The following is a 26,979-nucleotide window of genomic DNA, read 5'->3' as shown; positions in this document are numbered from 1 at the left end:
CCCCGTCCTTCAGTCCTTCAAGATACAACACTTATGTAGGGCTTTGGAACAGGGGCCCACAAGCATGAAAATGAACACAATCTCTGGTTTTATTTTGATCTTTTCTTTTCTATTGAGGGCTTTCATAGATTTTATTTTTAAAAAGGGCCTATGAACCCAGAAAGGATTTAAAACAGCTGAATTCTAGTATTCTTATTGTTTCATCAACTTTAAGAAACAGAGAATGCCAGTATAGAACCAAGTGTTCCATTTTTAGGACAAGGGAGAAAATACTTGGGCCCTGAAATGCTGGATTTGAGCTGTAGCTCTACTACTCACCAAGTTCTATGCTTGGAATGGGCAGTACATGTCTTCTCATCAGTTGTCTTTTTTTTTTTTTTTTTTTTTTGACAGGCAGAGTGGACAGTGAGAGAGAGAGAGACAGAGAGAAAGGTCTTCCTTTTTGCCATTGGTTCACCCTCCAATGGCCGCTGCTGCTGGCGCGCTGCGGCCGGCGCATCGCACTGATCTGAAGACAGGAGCCAGGTGCTTCTCCTGGTCTCCTATGCGGGTGATGGTCCTTGGGCCATCCTCCACTGCACTCCTGGGCCACAGCAGAGAGCTGGCCTGGAAGAGGGGCAACCGGGAAAGAATCCGGCGCCCCGACCAGGGCTAGAACCCGGTGTGCCGGCGCCGCAGGCGGAGGATTAGCCTATGAGCCGCGGCGCCAGCCCTCATCAGTTGTTGATAGATTTATGATTTAATGACATCATCTTGAGACAGTACTTTGTGGTTGATAACATTATCTTGGGAACCGTAGCATTATGAGGAAGGGAAATTTCCTCGATCATTCTTGGAATCTCTTTTTCTGCAGACCCTAGGAATGAAGGAAACTGGAGCTTTAGGGGATGAATCCTTGATGACTCACTTTTTTTTAAAGATTTATTTGTTTATTTTAAAGGTGGAGCTACAGAGAGGGAGAGGCAGAGGCAGAGAGAGAAGTGTTCCATCCACTGGTTCACACCCCAAATAGCTGCAATGGCCAGGGCTGGGCCAGTCCAAAGCCAGGAGCCAGGAGCTTCTTCCAAGTCTCCCACGTGGGTACAGGGACCGAAGCATTTGGACTGTCTGTTGCTTTCCCTGGCACATTGGCAGGGAGCTGTATTGGAAGTGGAGCTACTGGGACTCAAATCAGCATTCATATGGGATGCCAGTATGGCAGGTAGCAACTTTATCTGCTGTGCCACAGTGCCAGCCCGATAACCCATGTATTTTAATTTCTCTTTAAATAAGATTTCCTGACATAAGATAGTCTGGGTAAAAGGTGAAAAGATTTATAGTTCTGCCCCATCACCATGATGTTACAAATGTATCCCAAAGAAAATTTTTGTAAAATAGTAATGCTGATACTTGGTAGTGAGCTCAAGTTGTGAGGAATAAATGAGACCATATGAATGAAGCATTTTGTAAAGTAGTGGTGAACCAAAAAGGCATTTTTAACAGATTCTTTGATTTTCTGTGCCTCAATCATCTGGTACATAGGATGTGTTCAATAAATGTTAACTTTGTCGTTATCATTGTTACTGTGTTCTTGGGTTATGTGGGTAGATTCTTTGATCAGTCGTATCTTTTTTATTTTTTTGTGTGGGAGGCAGGCAGATGGGGTGGACAAAGTTAAAGCACTTAAAATAGAAATGAAGTAGTCATTTGTGTGCTACTGAGAGCAATTCACTGCATAGAGTGGGAATGGGTGAGGGTAACTTATGGAGATCTTGTGTGGGTTGCGACTGCAGCTGGTCTTAAAGAATTGGTATATTGGGGTTAAGCCACCACTTACCATGCTGGCATCCGATTCACAAGTGATGGTTCGAGTCCCAGCTGCTCCACTTTTCCATCTACCTTCCCATCTACCCTCCTAATGTACCTGGGAAGGTAGTGGAAGATAACCCAAGCCCAAACATGGGCTGGGCCCGACACCCACGTGGGACACCAAAATGGAGTTCTAGGCTCCTGGCTTTGGCTTGGCGTGTGCCTGGCTGCTTGTGGCCATTTGGGGAGTGAGCTAGCAGATAGAAGATCTCCCTCACTCCCTTTCTTTCACTCAGCCTTTCAAATAAATAAATCTTGAAAAGAAAAGAGAGTGGGTTTTTCTTAGGATAGGTAGGGGTGAAGGGCATGTGAGGACTGCAGCAGAAGAGCGGGGGCTGCGTTCTAGGAAGGGCATAGAGGATGGTGTGGTAAAGACCACAGGAGATTCAAGTGAACAGGACCTTGCTTTTGCTTTGGGAAGTGACATGTTTCCATAGTGCTGCTGTGCTGTGTCGTGAAGTGTATAGGGAAGAGGTACAGACATGTAAGTCCTAGGATTTGCTGGCTATGATACAAATAGTATCAGTTTTTCTGGGATGATAGGTGTGTGTTCTTAAAGTTTCATCTCTTGTTATACTTACTTTTTGCTATAGAAATAAGAAAAATAAATGGTATATTCCTAGACTCATTGGAAATACAAACATAATTCAGGTAGTGGACATTTGCAACATCAAAGTTTTAAATTTTTTGTTATTTTGTATTTTTTTAAAAAAGATTTATTTACTATTATTGGAAAGGCATAGTCAGAGAGAGGGATAGACACAAAGATAGATAGAGAGAGAGAGAGAGAGAGAGAGAGAGAGAGAGAGAGAGATATCTTCCAGCTACCACTAATTTACTCTGCAAATATCCATAATGGCCAGGGCTCATCAGGCCAAAACTGGGAGCTTCGTCCTTGTCTCCCATGTAGATGGCAGGGAACCATGTACTTGGTTCCATCTTCCAGTGCTTTCTCAGGCCCAGCAGCAGGGAGCTAGATCATAGGGAGAGTGGCCAGGACTTAAACTGGCACCCATATGGGATGCCAGTGTTGTAGGCTATGGCTTAACCTGCTGCACCACAGACACCAGCCTTAGCCATTTTATATTCCTTGCCATTTTAAAACTTCCAAAGCTGACTGCAAGAACTGCAAACTATTTTTTTTTTTTTTGAAGATTTATTTATTTGAAAGGTAGAGTTACAGAGATGCAGAAGCAGAGAGAGAGAGAGAGGGAGGGAGGGAAGTCTTCCAACTGCTGGTTCACTCCCAAAGTGGCCACAATAGCTGGACTGGGCCAATCCAGAGCCAGGAGTTTTTTCTGAATCTCCCACATAGGTGCAGGGGCCCAAGGACTTGGGCCATCTTCTACTGCTTTCCCAGGCCATAGCAGAGAGTTGGATCAGAAGTGGAACAGCTGGGATTCGAACCAGCAGCTGCCATAGGAGATGCTGGCTGCAGGCGGCTGCTTTATACCTTTATACACTGTGCCTCTGTCACAGTGCTAACCCCCTTCCTCTTTTTTTTTTTTTTTTAATTAATGTATTTATTTGAAAGTTACAGAGAGAAGGAGAGGCAGAGAGAGAGAGAGAGAGAGGGAGAGAGAGGTCTTCCATTTGCTGGTTCACTTCCCAATTGGCTGCAATGGCTGGAGCCACGCCAGTCTGAAGCCAGGAGCCAGTAGTTTCTTCTGGGTCTCCCACATGGGTGCAGGAGTCCAAGGACTTGGGCCCATCTTCCACTGCTTTTCCTAGGCCATAGCAGAGAGCTGGATCAGAAGAGGAGCAGCCAGGACTTGAACTGGCACCCATATTGGATGCTGGCACTACAGGCTCTGGCTTTACTTGCTATACCACAGTGCTGGCCCCCTGTTTTTTTTTTTTTTTATCTTTTATTTAATGAATATAAATTTCCAAAGTACGACTCATGGGTTACAATGGCTTCCCCCCCCATACCGTCCCTCCCACCCACAACCCTCCCCTTTCCCACTCCCTTTCCCCTTCCATTCACATCAAGATTCATTTTCGATTATCTTAATATACAGAAGATCAGCTTAGTATACCTTAAGTAAGGATTTCAACAGTTTGCTCCCCATACAGAAACATAAAGTGAAAAATAATAGATGATTTTTTTTAAATGATGATGAAATCAGATCAGACCTATTGTCATGTTTAATCCCAGTGAGAGTCAAGTTGGGAATTGATAATTTCCTTTTTTTTTTTTACAGCAGATCAGTTTAGTGTACATTAAGTAAAGATTTCAATCGTTTGCACCCCCATAGAAACACAAAGTGAAATATACTGTTTGAGTACTCGTTATAGCATTAAGCCTCAGTGTACAGCACATTAAGGACAGAGATCCTACATGAGGAGTAAGTGCACAGTGACTCCTGTTGTTGACTTTACAAATTGACACTCCTGTTTATGGCATCAGTAATCTCCCTATGCACCAGTCATGAGTTTCCAAGGCTATGGAAGCCCTCTGAGTTCTCCGACTCTTATCTTGTTTAGACACGGTCATAGTCAAAGTGGAGGTTCTCTCCTCCCTTCAGAGAAAGGCACCTCCTTCTTTGAAGACCTGTTCTTTCCACTGGGATCTCACTCACAGAGATCTTTTTGCCAGAGTGTCTTGGCTTTCCATGCCTGAAATACTCTCATGGGCTTTTCAGCCAGATCCGAGTGCCTTTAGGGCTGATTCTGAGGCCAGAGTGCTATTTAGGACATCCGCCATTCTATGAGTCTGCTGAGTATCTCACTTCCCATGTTGGATCACTCTCCCCTTTATTTATTCTATCGGTTAGTGTTAGCAGATACTAGACTTGTTTATGTGCTCCCTTTGACTCTTAGTCCTTTCATTATGATCAATTGTGAACTGAAATTGATCACTTGGAATAGTGAGATGGTATTGGCACATGCCACCTTGATGGGATTGAATTGGAATCCCCTGGTATGTTTCCAACTCTACCAATTGGGGCAAGTCAGCCCGAGCATGCCCCGAATTATACATCTCTTCCCTCTCTTATTCCCACTCTTATGTTTAACAGGGATCACATGATTTAATGTTATACTTCTGAGGGTAAACACATGGCTCCAGGTTATTTTTTCCTCTTACTGCAGTTTGATTAAATGCTTTCAACTCTTATTCTCATCCCCAGTCCTTGGAATGCTGTCTGTGCTTTACGAGTGCTTCTCTATAAATTGTTGAGACCCAAGTTCTTCAGAACATCTGGATCTTTGACTTCGTTAAAGCATTAGAATAAAAAAGTAAACCTGAAACAAAAACAAGATGTATTTGAAAGACCAGGTGATAATGAGAGACAGAGATAAATTTTCTGTTGGCTGGTTCGCTGCCCAGATGGCTGCAACAGCTAGGGCTGGGCCAGGCTGGAGTCAGGAACTCGTCTGGATCCCCCACATACATGTAGGTAGCAAGAACTCAAGCAGCTGAGCCATCATCCTCTGCCTCTTCGGCACATTAGTAGGAAGGTGAATTGAAGTGCAGAAGAGCAGGACTCAGACCAGGTACCCTGATGTGGGTGTGGGCATCCCAAAGCAGCACCTTAACCTCTTGTGCCACAATACTCCGCTCCCCCACCCACACCATTTCCGTCTAACTTTTGTGAATGAGGGAGGTTTCGTTTCGTTTTTAAGGTGGAGTAGAGAGAACTGAAAGTTAGGACCCTGATTTGTTTTACAAAACTTTGATCTCACCAACTGTGTAATAAGGTTCTTTGGCCAGGTTGATACTAACCTGATTTGTTTTCGCTCATGCTTCCTCCCAAAACACTCAAACCACACCACATTTTTATTTCTATTTTGGGGGTATTGTTTTTGTTTACTTTTGCTTTTTTTGTTTGTTTGTTAAGATTTATTTATTTATTTGAAAAGCAGAGAGAGAGAGCGTGAATGAATGTCTTCCATCCACTGGTTAACTCCCCAAATGGCTGCATTGGCCAGGACTGGTCCAGATGGAAACCAGGAGCCTGGAACTTCCTTGAAGTCTCTCCTATGGTTGGCAGGGCATAAGTATTTGGGCCATCCTCTGCTGCATTCCCAAGTGTATCAGCCTGGAGCTGGGTTGGGAGTAGAGTAGCTGGGGCTCTACTCAGTGCTTCCATCTGCAATGCTGTCTTTGCAAGCAATGGCTGTGCACCACAGAGCTTGCCCTTGGGGGAATTATTTTTAAGTTGGTGACATTGCTATTTAGAGTTTTATTTTCTTTGGGATTAAATTACTCCTCTGATTCAGTGTTTTTCTAAGTAGAAGTCTTAATGTAGGATTAATAATAAAGTTTATTTGAAGCTTTTATATTACATATTCTGTGTGGTCACAAAGGATGCTGGACTCAAAACCTAAAAGAGAAAGGTCACGGTAATACCACTGAACAGAACGTTAGTCAAGGATCTTAGTCACCTTTTAATCAAATATTTAGATTTATCAACTGACCCTTTACCAGTTTTACATATTGTGTGTGTGTGCATTTATTTAGTTAATATAAATCACAGACTGAAGGCTGTAAGTGTACATAGAGAAAACAAAGCCTGGAAAGTGATACGACTTGCTGAATTCTGTAGGTAGTTCTTTTACTCTGGTCAAGGGTATGACTTGCTGAATTCTGTAGGTAGTTCTTTTAGATATGAGTTGCTGAATTCTGTAGGTAGTTCTTTTACTCTGGTCAAGGGTATCTGTGCCGGTCCAATGCTCTTTGCAGAAATACTTAATTGATTTTGTTGTTGCTTGTGTTACTGATTGAACCCCTTAGAATAGATAGAATGAGTGAAGCAATTTATTAAATCTAATCATCTCAGCCCACTTATTTGGGATATTGCCTGCTTTTTTAAAGAACTGGTGTTAAGTGACGGGCAAGGGGAGGTTCTCGGTACATGTTCTCTTTCAAGAAGAAATAAAGAGTAACTGTGCCTCAGTGGCTCCTCTTCAAGCACCTGTTCCCAGTGCTCTGACTCTGGAAGAGGAGTCAGTGTATCAATCTGTATCATGCGCCTTCAGTGTTCAGGGCGTTACTTAGCTACCAGAGATGTGACTGAATAAAACAGAGTCCAATAGTTGGAAAAAAACGAAGCCTAGAGATTTTTTATTTTATAACAGCTACAAGATGTGAAAAGTTTGGTGCTACTGAAATGTGTATTCAAAGAACCAGACCTAGTCTGAGGAAATAGTGGAGACTACTTTAGATGAACCCCAAAGAGTACGGGGAGTTGTCATGTGAATGTGGGGAAGGGAAGTTTTTGGAGGGAGGGCAAGCAGACTTGGGAGAAGGAGTGGTTTGTCCAGAAGCACAGAAATCAGAAGGGGCATGTTTAAAGAGCGAACAAAGAGGAATGCCTCTGGGTGCACAGAACAGAGACGGGAAGAGGAGGAAATAAACAGTGAAGAAATAAGAAGGGCATGGATAAGCAAGATCTGGAGAATGCTTAGCTCTAAGAATAATGGGGAATTGTTGAGAGGTTTTGAAAGGTCTTTTTGTACTATCATTTTGTATATATATTTTTATTTTTATTTATTTGAGAAGGGGAGAGGGGATGGAAATTTTTCCATTCCCTGGGTTTATTTCCCAAAGGCCACAATAGTCAGGGCTGGGTCATGCTGAAGCCAGGAGCCTGATTCTCCATCTGTGTCTCCCGTGTGGGTTCAGGGACCCAACTACTTGAGCCATTGCTGCTGTTAGCAGGAAGCTGGAAGAGGAAACATAGCTGGGACACAGACCAAGACACTCCAGTAGTAGGACATAGGAATCCCAAGCAGCATCTTTTTAAAAAAGATAATTCTAACTGCTCTGTGGAACATGGAATAGAAGGGAGACATAGAAGTACGATGGTGACTTTATAGATAGAGAGGCTGATATGTAAAAGTTATGTTCAGAAAAGTATACTTTATTATTTTGCTTTGTTTCTGTGTTTTAATGAAAACCTGACTGCTCTTTTGCGTTCCTGGTTAATCATCTTTCTTGAAACTATGCTATCATGATATGTGTTTCAGGGACCTGCTGTAAACCTTGTGTTTCCAGGTTAGGACTGATTATGTGACTTGTTATTTTGATCCTGTGTGAAATATGCTGTCTTATTTTTAAATTCAAGAAATAATAGCTTATAACTACTAATAAAATGAAAGTGTAACAGCACCCACTGTGCAATAACTCAGATGGTGTCACTAAAATAGGAATCAGGAGGGAATATGTAAAATAAAAAGCTTTGTGGACATACTTTAACAATAATTGATTATTAAGAGCTCTCATAGAAAGGTGTATAGTGGAAACAGTAGAAGGAAATGTGTCATATAAATGAATGTTTTTAAAATTTAACATTTACAGTCCATTTTTTACATATTTGTTATACACTAAAATTTAAGAAAATAAATGTCATAAACAAGTTTTTAAGTTTAAGACAGATATTACGAAATGTTTGTATATATTCTAACTTATAAGAACCAATGTACTGTTTTTCTTTATAATTTAGCAAAGTTCCTTTGTATTGAGATTTATCTTCTGTTTGCATCTAGTCAATAGGAATGATTCAAGTAGGACATTCTACATGCAGCATATTTCTATATTAAAAAATCTGTATTTAAAAGTTCAAGTAGTTTTTATATATTTGCCTTGATAGACGATTTCATTCATTCTGAAAATCTATAGTCCTCTAAAATGGGTATGAAATGGGTTCAAAATGCCTTCCAAAATTGGTAAAAAATTAGTTTGTTTGAAAGGGTCAGTAAATGAAATTACATTATACTACAAGATGGAACAGATATAACTTGAAAGATTATATATTGTTTTCTTCTAAATTTTTTAGAATGAACCTTAATGGATCAAGTGAGCTAGTGTTAGAGAAAAAAAGAGGTTGAGAGAGAGAGAGCGCAAACGATTTATTAGTCTTCCATCAGTTGATTCACTTCTCAAATTTTTCCAATAGCCAGTGCTGTGCAAGGCCGAAGTGGGTAGCCAGGGACTCCCTCTGGTTTTCTCACATGGGTAGCAGGGGACTTGGGCCATCATCTACTGCCTTAAAGAGTTTTCTCTCAGAAAGTCAAGAACTTCACTAGTTTTTTCATTGTTAATGTGTGGGTAATTACCACAGGAACTATGGGATAGAGTTTTGGTTTCTCCATAGCCCAGCATCTGAGTAAATAGTCTCCTTGTCTTTTATTTACTTGGCATGTTCATCAAAGAGTGAATTAATTTTAGTGCTGTTTTAAGAAAAGCAGCATTGGAAAAATATTTCAGATTATCAAAATAAAACTCAATCCAAGGAGAGAGGTAAATTGCTTTTTGCATTATCTGTTGCAGTTGCTGTCTGTTTCATTGGTGTATTGAATTAACTGTTTTTTTAAGAGTTCCGTTGCTTTTGAGATAGAGTACTTAGATAATGTCATGAAATTAGAGATCACCTTTCTCATGGGTGTTTTGAAGGCTTTTATATGCATACTATTTATCCCATTTGTAACCATTTGTTAATAATTTCTTAATGGCCATATTTTAAAGTGCTGGTATATCCAAACAGAAACCAGTCAGCTCGTACCAAAGGTATTTGATTTAGAACTATTGGATTGTGTAACTAAAGAGAAGAATGTAGAGAATTCTCAGAAAGGCTTCAGAAGAAACCAAGAAATGTCTGAAACGTCATTAAAAGCAAGCAAGAGACATTGCGAATCCCTGTTTGCTTTTGTCTGGGCTGAGAATTTGAATGATAATAGTTGTGGTGTCAGACTCATTTCAGATTTAATTATAAAAAATTAATTTCTTTTCCTATCCTAAGATTCAAATAATATTGCTAAATATTATTTATTATTTACATTTATATACTTTATATAATATAATATAAATTTATATTTATTATTATTAATTATTATTGTTGTTAAATATTGATAAAAGACTTGGTGGAGTATATTTGATGGATTTTGGATATTATAGAATAGAGTGCTGAACAAAATCACAGCATAGATAAATTTGCCATCTGTCATAATCATGCTACTTGTTGGTGCTTATTAAAATAAGTTTATATTTTTTATAAAGTATATAATGCTTTGATGTAATATGTTTTCTATAAGGTCAAAAGAAATAGACTGGCAACCTTATTTTACTACACGAATTGTAGATGATTTTGGCACACACCTACGAGTATTCAGAAAGGCTCAACAGAAAGTAACAGAAAAAGATGATCAAGTAAAAGGTAATGGTGTTATTCTGTTTGAAATTTAGATTTAGAAATCTGAATCCCTTTATCATTTTGCATATCTCAGATGGTTCCTGTCTTTGTGCAGGTACAGCAGAAGATCTTGTAGATACCTTCTTTGAAGTTGAAGTGGAAATGGAGAAGGAAGTTTGCCGTGACCTAGTGTGCACTTCTCCCAAAGATGAAGAAGGTTTTCTTTTCACTGTACTCTTTTGAGACTAGTAACTGAATAGAGACAAGTTAACAGAGCAAATCTAAGGGTGAAATTATTCTTACATAGGACAGGTAACATAGTAAAGACAATATTTATTTTATTTGTTGACTCTTAAAAAATATTTCTAGATTCCTGTTTTTTTAAAGCTTATCTTTAAAAATTAACCTGTCTTTTAAATTACAGCAAGCACAAACATTTTATAATTGAAAATTACATCTTATGAATGATAATAGTTTCTTTTATCCTTGAATTCACTATTTCTTCTTCAATAGCACATGTGTTACTTGAAAATATTTTCCAAGGGAATAGTTATAACAATTTTGAATTAAATTTATAGGTTTAAATGGAGTTATCGTTCCTTTGTGGGAAGGTAGGCCAGGCAGATTTTAGTTGAAGATGTCTTTTCCCAGTTTTACAAGCTATTGACTTTTTGCTAAGTGGCACATTTTTAAATTAGTAAGGTTGTTTATTTAATTATGTTCTTAGGAAGTATCAGCATAGGAACAACTATAGAGAAGCATTTCTGGTTGTGGAATTTTTTTTTTTTAATTTAAAAAATGCGCTGAATTAAATTATTCACTTTAATTCTCCCTTTTTCCTGCTTCCATTTGAAATTTATTGTACCTTTCAGTTTTTAATTGCCTGTTCATTAGCACTGATATGAAATCACTAAATATAAGTAGATGTATATCCCAGACATCATTATATCTACTTTTTTTGGACAGGCAGAGTTAGACAGTGAGAGAGAGAGACAGAGAGAAAGGTCTTCCTTCCGTTGGTTCACCCCCCAAATGGCTGCCATGGCCGGAGCACTGCACCAATCTGAAGCCAGGAGCCAGGTGCTTCCTCCCGGTCTCCCATGCAGGTGCAGGGCCCAAGCACTTGGGCCATCCTCCACTGCCTTCCCGGGCCACAGCAGAGAGCTAGACTGGAAAAGCAGCAACCAGGACAGAATCTGGCACCCCAACCGGGACTAGAACATGCGGAGCTGGCGCCGCAGGTGGAGGATTAGCCTAGTGAGCCGCGGTGCCGGCCTATATCTACTTCTTTTATATATATTATTTATATAATATTTATAGCTACTAGAAAAGCATACTCTTTTTCTTGTGTTAAAACCTGTTAAGAGAGTGGAGATTTCTCTTGAAAGAATTACATGTGTATTTTTGAATGTATAGATAACTTATATATGCAAAAGTAATTAATATTTGGTGGAAGTTTAAAATATATAGTACATTGAAAACTATTTTGGGAAAAAACACTTTTGAAATTGAAGTTTCTGATGCAATTTAAAAATCAGTTAAAACAATGGAATTTTTAAAAATGCTATTTTAACTAATCAATACTTACTATTTGGAAGTGAAGCAGTTTTTAATGAGTACTGATGTGTACTAATTGTTGAAGTTATAAGCCAGTATTATCAGGAAACTGCTTGTTACTGATCTTTTGTGATCCACAGTAGATGGAGACTTTAGATTTTCTAACATTATTACAGTAACTTTTTCTGTTTTTAGGATTCCTAAGGGATTTGTGTGAAGTCTTGTTGTACTTATTACTACCTCCTGGAGATTTCCAGAACAAGATCATGCGATACTTTGTCAGGGTAAGCTTAAACTTTCACAGAGTGAAGGCTGTAGAAAACCTTAAGAACAGTAGTTCTCAAAAATGGTGGTCACAAGACTGTGTTGCGTTCTTGAAAATTACTGAAGACCCCAAAGGACTTAGATTTATATGGATTTTCTCTGTAAGATTTATGTGTTGTAAATTAAAACAGAAGTTTCTAAAGCACACAAAGACATAAGTATGCATTCCGTTACGAGCTGATTTGTGATGCCATCACACTACTTTTTTTTTTTTTAAGATTATTTATTTGAAAAGCAGAATTTACAGAGAGGCAGAGGTAGAGAAGTCTTGCATCTGATAGTTCACTCCCCAGATGGCCCCAGTGGTTGGAGCTACACTGATCTGAAGCCAGGAGCCAGGAGCTTCCTCCGAGTCTCCTGCTTGGGTGCAGGGGCCCAAGGATTTGGGCCATCTTCTGCACTTTTCCAGGCCATAGCTGGATTGGAAGTGGAGCAGCCAGGACTAGAAACAGTGCCCATATGTAATACCAGCACTGCAGGTGGCGGCTTTACCCATTATGCCACAGCGCCAGCCCCCGTGCTACCTCTTGAAAATGCCGCTTGTCAGGCTCCTAAGATAATGTGAGTGAAGAGATGGATAGTAATACTTTAGTATTACTTTGAAAATGGTTGGAGAACGAGTTCAAGTGCCCTGACTACTGACTTTGAGAACTGCCTTATTTAGAGCTAGGCGGTTATAGTTATATATATATATAGTTATAGTTATATATATAGTTATATATATAGTTATATTATAAACAAGGAATGTTTATCACCAGATTAACATCTGCCACAGAATGAAGATACCAGTTACGGCACAGGTTTCAGGTCAAGAGTCTACCTGTGTGGTCCTATAGACAACCCTCTCTGGAATAGCTCTGCAGTGTTTCTTATTACTTGCCATGTTTTCCTTCTTGAAACTTTTTTCTTTGCTTCTCTGTTGTATTGCTGTCTTCTCATTTTTTTTTTTTCCTCCTTTGGTCTTTTTTTTTTTTACAGGCAGAGCGGATAGAGAGAGAGAGAGAGAGAGAAAGGTCTTCCTTTGCTGTTGGTTCACGCTCCAGTGGCCGCTGCGGCTGGCGCACCGCGCTGATCCAATGGCAGGAGCCAGGTGATTATCCTGGTCTTCCAAGGACTTGGGCCATCCTCCACTGCACTCCCTGGCCACAGCAGAGAGCTGGCCTGGAAGAGGGGCAACCGGGACAGAATCTGGCGCCCCGACCGGGACTAGAACCCGGTGTGCTGGCGCCGCAAGGCGGAGGATTAGCCTAGTGAGCCGCGGTGCTGGCCTCCTTTGGTCTTTATTTTAGTTATCTCTGTATACCTTCACTCCTATTCTGCTTCACTTTGAAATTTTCAAGTTTTTTGGTCCTAGGCCTTCTTCTTGATCATCAGTTTCTTTGCTTTAAGCAAATGAGTTCTAAATTTGTAACTTTGATACAGAATTCTTTTGAGCTGCAGAGTACTCTGAACCCACTACCCACTGAAAATCACCAGTCGAGTGACTCATAGGCCTTTTAAACTTCATGTTTGCAATGGAAGTCTTACTCTTGCCTCCATATGCTGCCTGCCTTTTAGTCTTCTCTCCATTCTTGGAAGTGGTATGAGCATCAGATGTTTCAAATCCCAAGTCCTTTCCCAGTCATACAAGGCCCTGTGTTACAAGACTTTGTTAAACCTCTGCAGCATTCATGTAGTGTCAAAGAAAACTCGAGTTAGAGATTTCAGTGTAGAACTGAGTCTTGTTCCAAATACAAGAGAGAGGTGGAGGTTTGTAGCCAAGGAGCAGATTGGGGATCAGTGGATGGAAGATGACCAAGAGGTCAGGATTAAGGGGAGCTCTGGCTTTGTGGACTTATCAGGATCGTTGGAGAAGGCAGGCCAGCATGGTCAGACACTGTGGGTGGGGCACGAGGCATTTGATCCATTTGATATGCAATCAGGGTTGGGAGGTTCTAGCTGAACTTCATTGGTAGGCTTCTTGCTGAAACTGCCATGGGATGATGAACAGACATGGAAGCCCAAAGCAAGTCCTCATCGGGAGGAGGGTTCAAAGGAGCCTGATAGGAGTTTGGTCAAGGACACAGTCTTTGTCAGCAGTCGCTGTGACTGATGTGACTCTGGCTTTCTTTCCAGAAGTGCCCTTCTTCTTCCCACCTTAAGGCTGTCTCATACACTTTGTTCCTCTGATAGAATGATTCCTCTTTTTTTCTCTTTGGCTAAATTTTATTCGTTGTCAGCATCCTCATTTGCTGTCGTTTTCTCAGAGATGCCTCCCTAAGCACCTGCTCTCCAGGCCCTCATGGTCCCGTCACTGTGGGCCTTCCCCACTTATTTTCCTTCACAGTGTTTTAAAGTGATCATTGGGTTTTTCTATTTACTTAACTTGATGTCTCTTATCCCAAGTGAACTTAAATTCCATGAAAAGCAGGGATCATATTAGCATTTATCATACTCATATACTTAGTGGTTAACACAGTACCTGGGACATAGCAGGTACTAAATCACAGTCTAATGCAAGAGGAAATCCTCTTGCTACCCATGTTACACATTACTGATGATGAAACTATTAAATGAGGCTGTTGTTTACAGTAAGTAGGATTGCTGTAGGTTTCTCTTTTATGTCAGCATTTCAATTCTATTTGGGTTGAATTTAATGGGATTAGGATGATTGTTGATTAGTGCATTCAGCAAATCAGTTTGTTTTCCCCTTTACTCAAAAGATGCTCTTTGTCTTTTATCAGTAATTAAACACAGTTTTCTGGAATACATCTTGCTTAGATCAAATAACAGATGAAAGAGTTCTTCCTTTGTATGGATCTGTTGTATAGGTTGCACAAAATGTGGTATTTGAGGTAATTGGAGTTTTAATTGCCTTACTTTCTTTTCATTGCTGAGTTTTATTTAGTTGAAGAATCATGGCTTTGGTGACTTTCTGTAATTTGGGACCCATATGTGGTAGTTGGTGCTGTTTTCTAGAAATTGGGGTTCTGGGGCCGGCACTGTAGCGCAGTGGGTTAATGCCCTGGCCTAAAGCACCAGTATCCCATATGGGTACCTGTTCTAGTCCTGGCTGCTCCTCTTCTGATCCAACTCTCTGCTATGGCCTGGGAGGGCAGTAGAAGATGGGCCAAGTCATTGGGCCCCTGCATCCACGTGGGAGACCTGGAAGAAGCACTTGGCTCCTGATTTTGGATCAGCACTGCTCTGGTCATTGCAGCTGTCTGAGGAGTGAACCAGCGGATGGAAGACCTCTCTCTCTGTCACTGCCTCTCTAACTCTGTCTTTCAAAAATAAATAAATCTTAAAAAAAAAAAAGAAGAAGAAGTGGGGGTTCTTAGAGTAGGAATTATTTGTAAAATGGCTACTTACTTTGAAATGTTCAAAGCTTGCAGGAGCATCTGTATAGGAATTGTTGAATCAAGTAATTAGCCCTTGACCAACCATGCTCTTCTGTGGGGCAGATCAGGAGATCAAGAAATTTTGTAAATGAGATCAACTGATTGCATTAGTAAAGGAAACAGTTTACTCTCAATTCTGCCATATGTGCTTTACTCTGATTTTGAAAAGAAATTTCGAGGGGGCCGGTGTCATGGTACACCGGAGTAAGCTTCTGTCTGGGTAGCCAGCTCCCATATGGGCACCTGTTCAAATCCTGGCTGCTCTACTTACAGTCTAGTGGCCTAGGAAGGCAGTGGAAGAGGGCCCAGGTCCTTGGGCCCCTGCACTCGGGTTTGGGAGGGGAAGAGGCTCCTGGCTCCTGGCACCGAATTGGTGCAGCTCTGATCATTGCACCCATCTGGGGAGTGAACCAACAGATGGAAGACCTTTCTCTCTATGTCTCTGCCTCTCAGTAACTCTGCCTTTCAAATAGATAGATAGATAGATAGATAGATAGATCTTTTTTTAAAAAAATTCATGTACTAGAGGTATCCTTTAGCTTTTTTCTAGTTGTCAATGTGCAGATGTGTCGATGTTGCTATGTTACCTTTATCTTACTTATTTTAACTGAAGTATATACTAGCTTGTCTTTTCAAGTTTTATGTCCACATGTGTCATACCTTTCCTAGGAAAGTTATTTTATGCTATTGCTTTGAAGTGAACATTTGATTAAATTTTTTTTGTTTTTAAAAACTGTTTTAGGAAATCCTTGCACGAGGAATTCTTCTTCCATTAATAAATCAACTCAGTGATCCTGATTATATTAATCAATATGTCATATGGATGGTAAGTACTTTTTAAAATTATAACTCTGTTTTTGAAACAGTGTTTTAGATGTGAATACTGTGTCTGAAGGTAAAGATACCTGCTTATTGGAAATTGTCAAGGGGAGTGACATCAGCAAGATAGTGGCATGAGAAGCACCAGATACCTTTACTCCCACAGAAATGCCAACTTAATGTATGGTGCAGAAAACCTGTATGAGAACCGCAGAAACCAGATAAGAAGTCTTAATGCCACAAGTAAGTTTGAAGCCAAGAATGGCTACATTTAAATAAAAAGAAAAGTTACTTCCTTTTAACTGTGTCAACATCTCCGCTAATCTGGCACAACTCCCAATTGAGATTACAGTTGAGAGGGAAAGAGATTCAATGTTGGGATTCCTCAAAGAGCTGCCCGGAGAGTTTCTCTCTCTCCTGACATGGACCATGGTAGGGAGCTGGTATCCTGGTATCATCTGGATACTGGGGAGAGCACAGAGCACACAGGGCAGCTCTGCAGCTTGTGTGGAGACCAGAGAACTAGTAATACCACAGACAAAATCCTGTGGTCAGAATTGGGACTTCTCCCATGAGAGGGAAAGAGCGAATGGGACCTGCGTCCACTTATGGGATTTCCAGGGGGATACCTGTGGTGCTATTTCTGTGGTGCTTGAATGAGAGCCCTGAGGAAGCAAGCACACCTTGATGCCTGGTGGCTGTGGAGGACAGAGGAGAGCTCAGTGGCTTGTGGTAGTATCAGAAGGCTTCTGTAGACAGACCAGGGGAGCAAGTAACTAAGACACGAGAAAGAAACCAACTGGGACATTAGAGAAGGTGCAGCCCTGTAGAAGGTTTGCGAGGTCCACCAGAATCTGTAGGGCTGCTCAAAGTCCTTCTCTGTGTGACGGCCAGTCTGCAGATTTAGGATGGGTGGCCCTGTTTTCAGATGTAAAAATCACAGCGAAATGAGAACAGGGCTAAAATAAAAGGACCAAATGAATATTCAGGAACTGCAGAAACATATCTGAAAAAGAACTGAAAATAAACAAGGACCAGCATTGTGCAGACAGTTAAGCCAGTGCCTTTGATGCTAGCGGCCCCTGTCCAAGTGCTGGTTAGAGTCCCAGCCACTCCACTTCCAATCCAGCTCCCTGCTAAAGCAGCAGGGAGTGCAGTGGAAGATGGCTCAAGTGCTTGAGCCCCTGCCAGTCATGTGGGAGACATGGGTGGAATTCCTGGCTCTTCAGCCTGGTCCAGATCTGGGTGTTGCAGCCACATGGGGAGTGAACCAGCAGATAGACGATCTCATTCTTTCTATTGCTTTAACTTTCGAACAAATAATCTTACCAAAATTCAATATACTTGAAATAACCATCTTAAAGAAGTTCAGCATATTAAGCGAGAACATAGACAGCAACGTTAGTAAGCGAAAATATATGAACAAAAATGAAATTAGCAACAAAAGGAAACAATACAAACAGCTCTGCAGCTAAAAATTGCAATAATAGAATTCAGAAATTTATTAGAGGGGATTCACAGCAGACCTGTAATCAGGGAACCTGAAGATGAGTCATTTGAAACTATTGAGACAGAGGAACAACTAAAAAGGAAGAAAAATGAAGAAAGCCTAAGGGACTTATGAGACACCATAATGAAATCTGTATATGCGTTATGAAATATTAGAGGGTGATGGGCAGAGAATTTGTTTGAAGAAATAAGAGCAGAAAATTTCTCAAATCTAAGAAAGGAAATGGACATCTGAATTCAAAAAAGCTTTAGAGAACTCCAGCTAGGGTGAACCTGAAGAGGCACTGTAACAGAGGCATGATAATCAAACTGCCAGTCAGAGTCCAGGGCAGGCATTGTGGCACAGCACTTTGAGCCATTTCTTGAGATGGCATCCCACTTCCCAGTGCTATTAGAGTCCTTTCTACCACACTCTACTGATCCACCTTCCTGTTCATTCTTGTGTGAGACAATAGGTGGTGATGATGATTCAAATACTTGAACTCTTGTCATTCGCATGGGGGACCCAGATGAATTCCTGGCTCCTGGCCTCAACCTGGTCCAGCCATGGTTGTTGCGGCATGTGGGTAGTGAACCAGGAGATGGTTCTCTTCTTTCCTCCCTCTTTCTGTCACTCTTCCTTTCAAGTTGAGGGGGAGAAAAAAGAGAGAATCTTGAAAGCAGCAAGAGAAAAGCAAATCATCACGTACCAGAGAACATCTATAGGAATATCAGCAGAAATCTTGTCAGACCAAAAGAGTGACTTGATAAATTCAGAGTGCTGAAAGAAAAACAGAACAAAACAACAACAACAACAACAACAAATCTGCTACCAAGGAATACTATAACTCTCGATCCTGTGCTTTTAAAAGGAAGGAGAAATAAACATCTTCCTAGATGAGTTAATGCTGAGGAGGTTCATCACCACGAGACCTGCCTTAAAGGAACTTCTAAAGGGAGTCCATGAAATTAAAACAAAAGGAGGCTAGATACAAGCAGCATGAAAGCATATGAAAATACAGAGCTCTTTGGTGAAAGTAAATATATAGAAGCACATAATCCTGTAACACTGAAGTGGTGGCACATAAATCACTTTTAATTTAGTTACAGAATTTAAAAGATAAAAATATCAGACTACATTAATGGATATAAAATATAAAATGATCTAATGTGTGGCATTGATAGTATAAAGTGAGGGGAATGTAAAATGAGTACTTTTTTACATAATTGAAGCTAAGTTGTTTATAATTTAAATATTTTATGATTGTAAGTTGTTTTCTGTAAGCCGCATGGTAACCACAAAGAAAATATGGAGGATTCACACAAAAAAGAAAGGAATCAGTGTGTGCCACTAAGTCAACAAAACACATAGGAAGGCAGTAGGGTAGGAAAAGATGGACAAAATACCATAAAGAAATACAGAAAACAGTGACCAGAATGGCAATAGTAAGTCTCTCCCTATGGGTAATCACTTTAAATGGAGATGGATTAAACTCCCAAGTCAAAAGACAGAATGACTAAATGGATGAATAAATAACACCTAAAAAAAAACCACCTAACTATATTCTTTGTATAAGAGATTCAGTTTTGTTATAAGGGTATTAATGGGCTAGAAGTAGAAGGATGACATAGTCCATGCAAGTGGAAGTTGAGATGGGTGGGACTGAAAGTTACCAACTTGTATTTGCGTGGTTGTTTGACCTAACAATCAGCTCATATCCTGAGGTTTGGGAGTGAGGGTGGCAGTAAGACAGTCTTCTCATTAGCATATGAAAAACCTTCTCTTTCCTTGGATTCCATGGATTTTGGGAGATAGATGTCAGGAAACCAGGGCAAAGGCCGAATACATATTTCACAATACCACAACTTAGCCATACTTTCAGCGGTACTAACAGGGAAGTTTGTTCGGAGTGGGCACCCTGGTGTAGTGGGTAAAGCTCCTGTCTGCGGTGTGGCATCTGTATCCCATATGGGCATCAGTTCAAGTCCTGACTACTTCACTTCCTATCTAGCTCCCTGCTAATGGCCTAAGAAAGCGGAAAGGATGGCCCAAGTGCTTGGGCCCCTGCACATGTGTACACACACACACACCATGGGATACCTGGAAGAAACTCCTGTTTCCTATCTTTGGATTAAGCTAGCTCTGTACAATGTGGCCATTTGGGGAATAACCAGCTGATAGAAGATCCCGCTTGCTCTCTGTCTCGCTCTTTCCCTAAATGCCCTTCAAAGAAATAAATTTTTTTTTAAAGAAGGAAGTTTGTAATTGTAAATGCCTACATTAAAAGTGAGCAAAAATCCCAACTTAACCTAATGCTGCATCTCAGGAAACTAGAAATTTTAAAAACATTAAACCGATAGTAGGTTGACATTTCCCAAGGGTTGCCTTATGGGACAGTCAGGTAAGCTGCAATGCCAGCTTCCCATATGAGTGTTGGTTTAAGTCCCAGCTGCTCTGCTTCCAATCCAGCCCCCTGCTAAAGCTCCTGGGAAAGCAACAGAGGCAAGCCCAAGTGCCTGGGTCCATGAGACCCGTGTGGAAATCTGGATGGAGATCTGGGCTCCTGGCTTTGGCCTTTACCAGCCCTAGCTGTTGTAGCCATTTGTGGAATGAACCAGTTGATAGAAGATCTCTGTCTCCCTCTCTGTAACTCTGCCTTTTAAAAAATAAATCTTTTAAAAACTCGAAAAAAATCTTCTCAATAAATAAAAAACCAGGACTGGATAGTTTCACTGGAGAATTCTAACAGGCATTTAAAGGAGAATGAATACCTATCTTTCTGAAACTGCTCCAAAAAGTTGAAGAGGACACAATGCTTCCAAACTAATTATCCTGATACTACAAAAAAGGAAAACCATAGACCAACATGCCTTGATGACTCTTGGGGCAGATTTTCAAATAACCTCATTTACAAAAGCATGAAGAAGACTAGAATACTTAGGAATCAACTAAACTAGTAAGGCAAAAGATATGTGCAGTGAAAACTATAAAACATTGCTAAAAGAAATCAGAACACAAATAAATGAAAACACATGGATTGGAAGACTTAACATTATGAAGCTCTCCATACTAAGTAAAGAACCTACAGATTCGGTGCAATCCTATCAATGCCCCAATGATGGTTTAACAGAAGTAGAAAAACAATGCTATTTTATATGGACTCTCCAAGGACCATAAATGGGCAAAACAGTTGTGATAAAGAAAATTCAGGAGGTCGCACTCTTCCTGATTTCAAAACCTATTTTCCAAACAGTATGGTACTGTCACAATGAAGAATACATACATACATACATACACACACACACATACACACACACACCCCTTGTAGAACAGGATAGAGAACCCAGAAAGAAGCCTTCATGGATATGGTCAAATTATCTTCTGTATAGTCATCAACAGGCTGCACAACAGGAAAGGATAATCTGTCTTCAGCAGATCATGTTGTGAAAACTAGATAACCGTGTGCAATATAATGAAGTTGGACCCTTACCTTATGCCGTTTGCTCATGCAGTAATCAGTGCAAAGTGGATCAAAGACCTAAATGTAAGACTTGAGACTATAAGACTCCTAGAAAACCTTCATGGATTTGGCTATGATTTCTTAACTATGACACTAAAAATTCTGGCAACAGAAACAAAAAAAGACAGTGGAAGTACTCCAAACTATGAAGCTGCACAGCAAGAAAATAGTCACCATAGTAAAAACTTTCAGAATGGGGGAGTCTGTTTGCAAGCCATGCGTCGGATTAGGGGTAAGAGGTTATTACTTATATATATAAACACATACACACAAAACTGCAACTTGATAATGGCAAAAAACAAAGTGACTATTTTAGAATTTTATTTATTTTTTTTTGAAAGAGAGAAACAAATCTTCCTATCGGTTGATTCATTTCCATTTGCTGGTTTACTCCTCACTAGCCAGGTTTGGGCCAGGCTGCAGCTGGGAGCCTGGAACTCAATCTGGATCAGTCACGTGGGTGGCAGGGACCCAACTACATTAGCTATCACTGCTCCCCTCCCAGGGTGCACAGTAGCAGAAAGCTGGAATTGGAAGCAGAACTGGGACTTGAACCTAGGCAGGCGTCCCAAGGGCATCTTAATCAGCATTCCAAATGGCTACTCCAAAAATCAACTTTAAAATGGGTGAAGAATTTGAAGACAGTTCTTTGTATTAGTTATACATATGTCCAACAGTTACATGACAAAGTGCTCAACATCCCTAATCATTATGGAAACACAGCTCAAAGCTGCATTAGCTATTTCATCTTACAAATGTTTATGGCCACTATGAAATTAAAAAGAAAACGAGTATTGGCACAGGTGTGGAGAAATTTGAGCCTTTATAGACTAGTTGGAATGTAAAGTAATCAGTTCTTAGATTCCTCATTTTCTTGACCTATTGTAAACATTTGACAAAGCTTATCAATTTCCTTGTTAGAATACTTTTAATTTGGCTTGTTAGGGCAAAACACTTGATTTTTCTTCTACCTTTCAGATCTTTGTCATTCTTTTTTTGCTACTTAAATGTGCCAGGTCTCTGTCCTCGTGTCTCTTTTCTGCCTCGTGCCTCTTTTCTGTTGATGGTTCTCACCTAGGTTCATGGTATTAAATGTCATCTTTATGTCAGTAATTTTGCAGTGCCCCTTTCTTTCTAGTCCTCCTCCCTGAATGCTTGTGCTTCCTGTGCATGGTCACAACACCTTCATTTGGATTTTTAATGTGATCTACTTTTTTTTTTTTTTTTTTTTTTTTGACAGGCAGAGTGGACAGTGAGAGAGAGAGACAGAGAGAAAGGTCTTCCTTTGCCGTTGGTTCACCCTCCAATGGCCGCCGCGGCCGGCGCGCTGCGGCCGGCGCACCGCGCTGATCCGATGGCAGGAGCCAGGAGCCAGGTGCTTTTCCTGGTCTCCCATGGGGTGCAGGGCCCAAGCACCTGGGCCATCCTCCACTGCACTCCCTGGCCACAGCAGAGGGCTGGCTTGGAAGAGGGACAACCGGGACAGAATCCGGCGCCCCGACCGGGACTAGAACCCGGTGTGCCGGCGCCGCTAGGCGGAGGATTAGCCTAGTGAGCCGCGGCGCCGGCCAATGTGATCTACATTTATCATGGCTAAAACCAAGCTTCTGATACTCTGCCCTTACTGTAAAATAACCCTGACCTTCTGGATGGTTCCTCCATCTTGTTTAAGAGTAACTCCGTTAGCCGGTGCCGCAGCTCACTTGGCTAATCCTCTGCCTGCGGCGTTGGCACCCCAGGTTCTAGTCCCAGTTGGGGCACCGGATTCTGTCCCAGTTGCTCCTCTTCCAGTCCAGCTCTCTGCTGTAGCCTGGGAGTGCAGTGGAGGATGGCCTAGGTCCTTGGGCCCTGTGCCCGCATGGGAGACCAGGAGGAAGCACCTGGCTCCTGGCTTCGGATCGGTGCGGCGCGCTGGCCATAACGCGCCGGCCGTAGGGGCCATTTGGGGGGTGAACCAATGGAAAAAGGAAGACGTTTCTTTCTCTCTCTCTCTCTCTCTCTCTCTCTCACTCACTCACTCTCACTCACTCACTTCACTCACTGTCTAACTCTGCCTGTCAAGAAAATGAAAATTAAAAAAAAAAAAAGAGTAACTCCGTTGTTCTGGTTGTTCAGGCCAAGAATCTTGATGTAGTTTGTATTTCTTTTTATTTTGTACTCATATCTGATTTGTTAGCCAGTTCTTTTGGCATGTCTTTACTTCTTACCACAAAACACTTTACTGGAAAAGCACTTTGCAGAGCACTTTTTTATTGCCACCACTCTGCTTCTAGGCACCGTGTTGTTTTTCCCCTCCTCTCTACTCTGCCTTTACTTTATTTTTATAGAGCAACACAGTGATTCTGTTATATTTCATGTCAGTGTGTCTTCTTCTGTTTAAGCCTTCCAGTAGCCTCTGATTTCCTTCAAACTGAAAGCCAAAACCCTCACTCTGTAAGACTTGCTCTGCATTACTGCTGACTCAGCTTCTCCTCAGCCCATCTTTGGTTTAGTTCCAGCCACCCAGACTTCCTTGTTGGCAGTGGACTCTCTGAACATACCCTTGTATTTCCAGCTTGTTGTCTACTTATATTTTACTTACTTTATTTGCCATTTGCGACCTATTAGGATATAAGTATCATGAATAAAAGCTTTCTGTTTCTCTTGTAAGCCTTGGGTTTGGAACAAGTGCTACCTGGCCCATGGCAGGCACTTAGGACTCACTTCTCCCCATAATAATGAGTTCCCCTCCCACCTATTTTTGTTTTTGTTTTTTTAAACTTGATTTTCAGATCCGTGATTCTAATTGCAGCTATGAGGCCTTTATGAACATTATTAAATTGAGTGACAACGTTGGAGAGCTAGAAGCGGTTAGAGATAAGGCAGCGGAAGAATTACAGTATCTTAGATCTCTAGATACAGCTGGTGATGGTAAGTAATTAAGTAAAAGAATGTTTTCTTTAAGGATTATTATATGTTCAAACAAAATTTTAATTTACCCAAGTGTCGTTTTATGTTGTTAGTTGGTTTTACCTTAAACAAGTCGTCTCTGTTAATATTGTGCTTAGAATACAAACTTTATTTTCTAAATGTGAGACTGATTATTCCAGGTATCTATAAATAAAGTTATCGGCATGTCATAATTTTAGTTAAATGTCACAATACAGTTTCAGAATATTTATTTACTGCATAAAATAATTGCTATACTAATTGGTTACTTTGTTAAATTGTAGGTATATGTTTAAACTGTTTCATAGGTAGCTTTCCTGGCTTATAATCAATTTGTTTGTTTTTAGATATCAACACTATCAAAAATCAGATAAATAGCTTATTGTTTGTAAAGAAAGTATGTGATTCAAGAATACAGCGGTTGCAGTCAGGCAAAGTAAGTAAGACACTTTGGAATTAAAAATAGTTATAAGTGCTTTATAGTAATTAGAATGCTGAGTAAGTAATGAAAAGTAGCAGACTAACCAGCACAGCACTCTAAAATAATTTTTTGAAGCATTTACTCATATGCAGTGTCACATGGTATGAGAGTGATTTAAAACCATTGCCTGAAAAAATGCTAACGAATTAAATATTTTGTTTTGTGACTTATTTGTTGATTTACTCATTCAAATATAACACTGAATATTATGAATTGAGCACCATTTTAGAAGGACTAAATAAACTATCTTCATGGAGCTGATATTTTAGTTGCAGAATCTGAAAATAAACCAATAAGAAAATTGATACAGCATCAGGTGGTGATACCTGCTGTGAAGAAAATAAGTAAAGCAAACTACAGGATAGAGAATGTCTTGGGAGTGTTTTGGTGCTGAGAGATTTGGTGATGAATAACATCAGGGAGTTAGTCCTATGGTTTTTTTGTTTGTTTGTTTGTTTTTGAAGTTTCTTTAATGCAGAAGCAAATGCAAGGATCCTGAAAAATGGGAACATCTTGGGTGAGTTAGTAGAGACCAGTGTGGCTGGTATGGAATGAGAAGGAATTGAGCCAGGAATGAAGTTATAGAAGAAACTGGTCATACATCATGTATGGTCTTTCTGGCCATACTAAGATTTTTTTATTTTAATGTAATTGTTATGGAAAGCAATTTGAGATTTCCTTGACAAGAGACATGATCTGACCTACATGTTAAAATTATTATTTTCACTCCTTGTGAAGAGTAGACTGTGGTAGGATGGTAGGAGCAAGAATGGAAACTGAGAGACCATTGATAAGAGAACTGTGAAACTGTGATAAGAGGTGAGAGACTAGATAGATTGCTAACAGGCTTAGGAAGGTGACTCCAGCATGGTTCTAAGACTCTTCGGCTCAAGCAGCTACATGAAGGGTGATGCTCTTAACTGCAATGGGAAAATCAAAGGCAGGACTCGATTTCAAAGAAAGTTCTAGCGATCTCTTAGAGATACAAGCAGACTTGTCAACTGGTAATCTGGAGTTCAAAGGCCAGTGGTGGAGATAATCTGTACAAATTCTCAGAATTATCACATATTTATTTAATGTTAAGCTTTTGGATGAGGTCATTGTGTTGGTGCTTTTTTCTTTTTTTTTTAAGATTTTATTTATTGGGGCCAGCGCTGTGGCGGAGTGGGTTAACGCCCTGGCCTGAAGCGCTGGCATCCCATATGGGCACTGGTTCGAGACCCGGCTGCTTCAGTTCCGAACCAACTCTCTGCTATGGCCTGGGAAAGCAGTAGAAGATGGCCCAAGTCCTTGGGCCCCTGCACCCGTGTAGGAGATCAGGACGAAGCTCCTGGCTCCTGGCTTTGGATCGGTGCAGCTCTGGCTGTTGCAGCCAATTGGGGAGTGAACCAGCGAATGGTAGACCTTTCTCCCTCTCCCTCTCTCCTCTCACCTCTCCCCTCTATGTAACTCTGACTTTTCAAAAATAAATAAATATTTTTTAAAAATGATTTTATTTATTTATTTGAGAGGTAGAGATACAGACAGAGGGAAACAGAGAAGGTCTTCCATCCACTGATTCCCTCCCTAGATTGCTACAGTGGCCAAGGCTGGTCCAGGCTGAGGAGCTAATATACCTGGGAAAGCAGCAGAAGATGGCCAAAGCATTTGGACCCCTACACCCATGTGGGAGACTTGGAAGAAGCTCCTGGCTCATGGCTTCGGGTCGGCTCAGTTCTGGCTGAGTCACTCTTAACTAGGAATTTAAATTCGCTGAATGAGAGTGTTGTATTGGGAAACAACATACCTGAGAAGCGAAAAGCTTAATCTTTATTCCATTTTAATTTAATGCATTTTTCCCTAAAATTTTAAAGATCTTTAACCTAATAAGTGATTGGGAGAAATATTGACTTAGTCTGTTCATTTTTATGTATAGGAAATAAATACTGTGAAACTGGCAGCAAACTTTGGGAAACTTTGCACAGTCCCCTTGGACAGCATTCTTGTAGACAATGTTGCACTACAATTTTTCATGGGTAAGTAAATCCATTTTATTTAAAGTCAGTGAAAAATTTTTTCCATTTTTAAATTTGTGGTAAAATATACACAGCATAACGTTTAGCATCTTACCTGGTAAGAAGTGTCCAGTTCAGTGTTAATAGACGTATTTTTAGTGTTGTACATCCACACCTCTATCAATCTCCAAAACTGGTTCTTTGCAGTAAAACTAAAACTATGTACCCATTACCCCTCCCATCCCTCACTGTCTGGCAGCCACCTTTGCTCTATCTGTCTCTGATTTCAACTGCCCTGAAGTTACCTTGTAGATGTGGAATTGCACAGCATTTGTCTTTTTGTGATTGGCTTAGTTCATTTAGCATAGATTCACCCATATTATGCCACATGTCAGAATTTTTCTTTTTAAGGCTAATAGTGCACATATTGTCATGAGCTGTATAATTACATTTCCTTCAATGATGGACCACATTTATGACTGTGATCCCATAAAATTATATCAT

At 40.5% G+C, this 26,979-nt stretch overlaps 1 protein-coding gene across 50 annotated transcripts in view; it reads left to right on the top strand.

Annotated features, from left to right (window-relative positions):
• SNX13 (sorting nexin 13) overlaps positions 1–26,979 on the top strand; it is a 139,387-nt gene that overhangs the window by 62,505 nt on the left and 49,903 nt on the right. For 19 of the 50 annotated variants that reach the window (XM_070059605.2, XM_089315184.1, XM_070059591.2 and 16 more), the window contains 7 exons: positions 9,886–10,007; positions 10,099–10,200; positions 11,736–11,824; positions 15,987–16,070; positions 23,844–23,982; positions 24,348–24,436; positions 26,397–26,496. In XM_070059605.2, coding sequence (XP_069915706.1) covers positions 9,886–10,007; positions 10,099–10,200; positions 11,736–11,824; positions 15,987–16,070; positions 23,844–23,982; positions 24,348–24,436; positions 26,397–26,496 — 725 coding nt within the window. Of the gene's footprint in view, positions 1–9,885; positions 10,008–10,077; positions 10,296–11,735; positions 11,825–15,986; positions 16,071–23,843; positions 23,983–24,347; positions 24,437–26,396; positions 26,497–26,979 lie in introns of all 50 variants that reach the window. The other 31 variants (XM_089315183.1, XM_051853221.3, XM_051853209.3 and 28 more) reach the window with 4 other exon arrangements.

The sequence above is a fragment of the Oryctolagus cuniculus genome, chromosome 16, assembly GCF_051225735.1.
Source record: "Oryctolagus cuniculus isolate XC-2025 breed Fujian yellow rabbit chromosome 16, ASM5122573v1, whole genome shotgun sequence".
Classification (NCBI taxonomy): domain Eukaryota; kingdom Metazoa; phylum Chordata; class Mammalia; order Lagomorpha; family Leporidae; genus Oryctolagus; species Oryctolagus cuniculus.
Note: the sequence above shows the minus strand (reverse complement) of the source record. Positions and strands in the feature narration are given on the sequence as shown.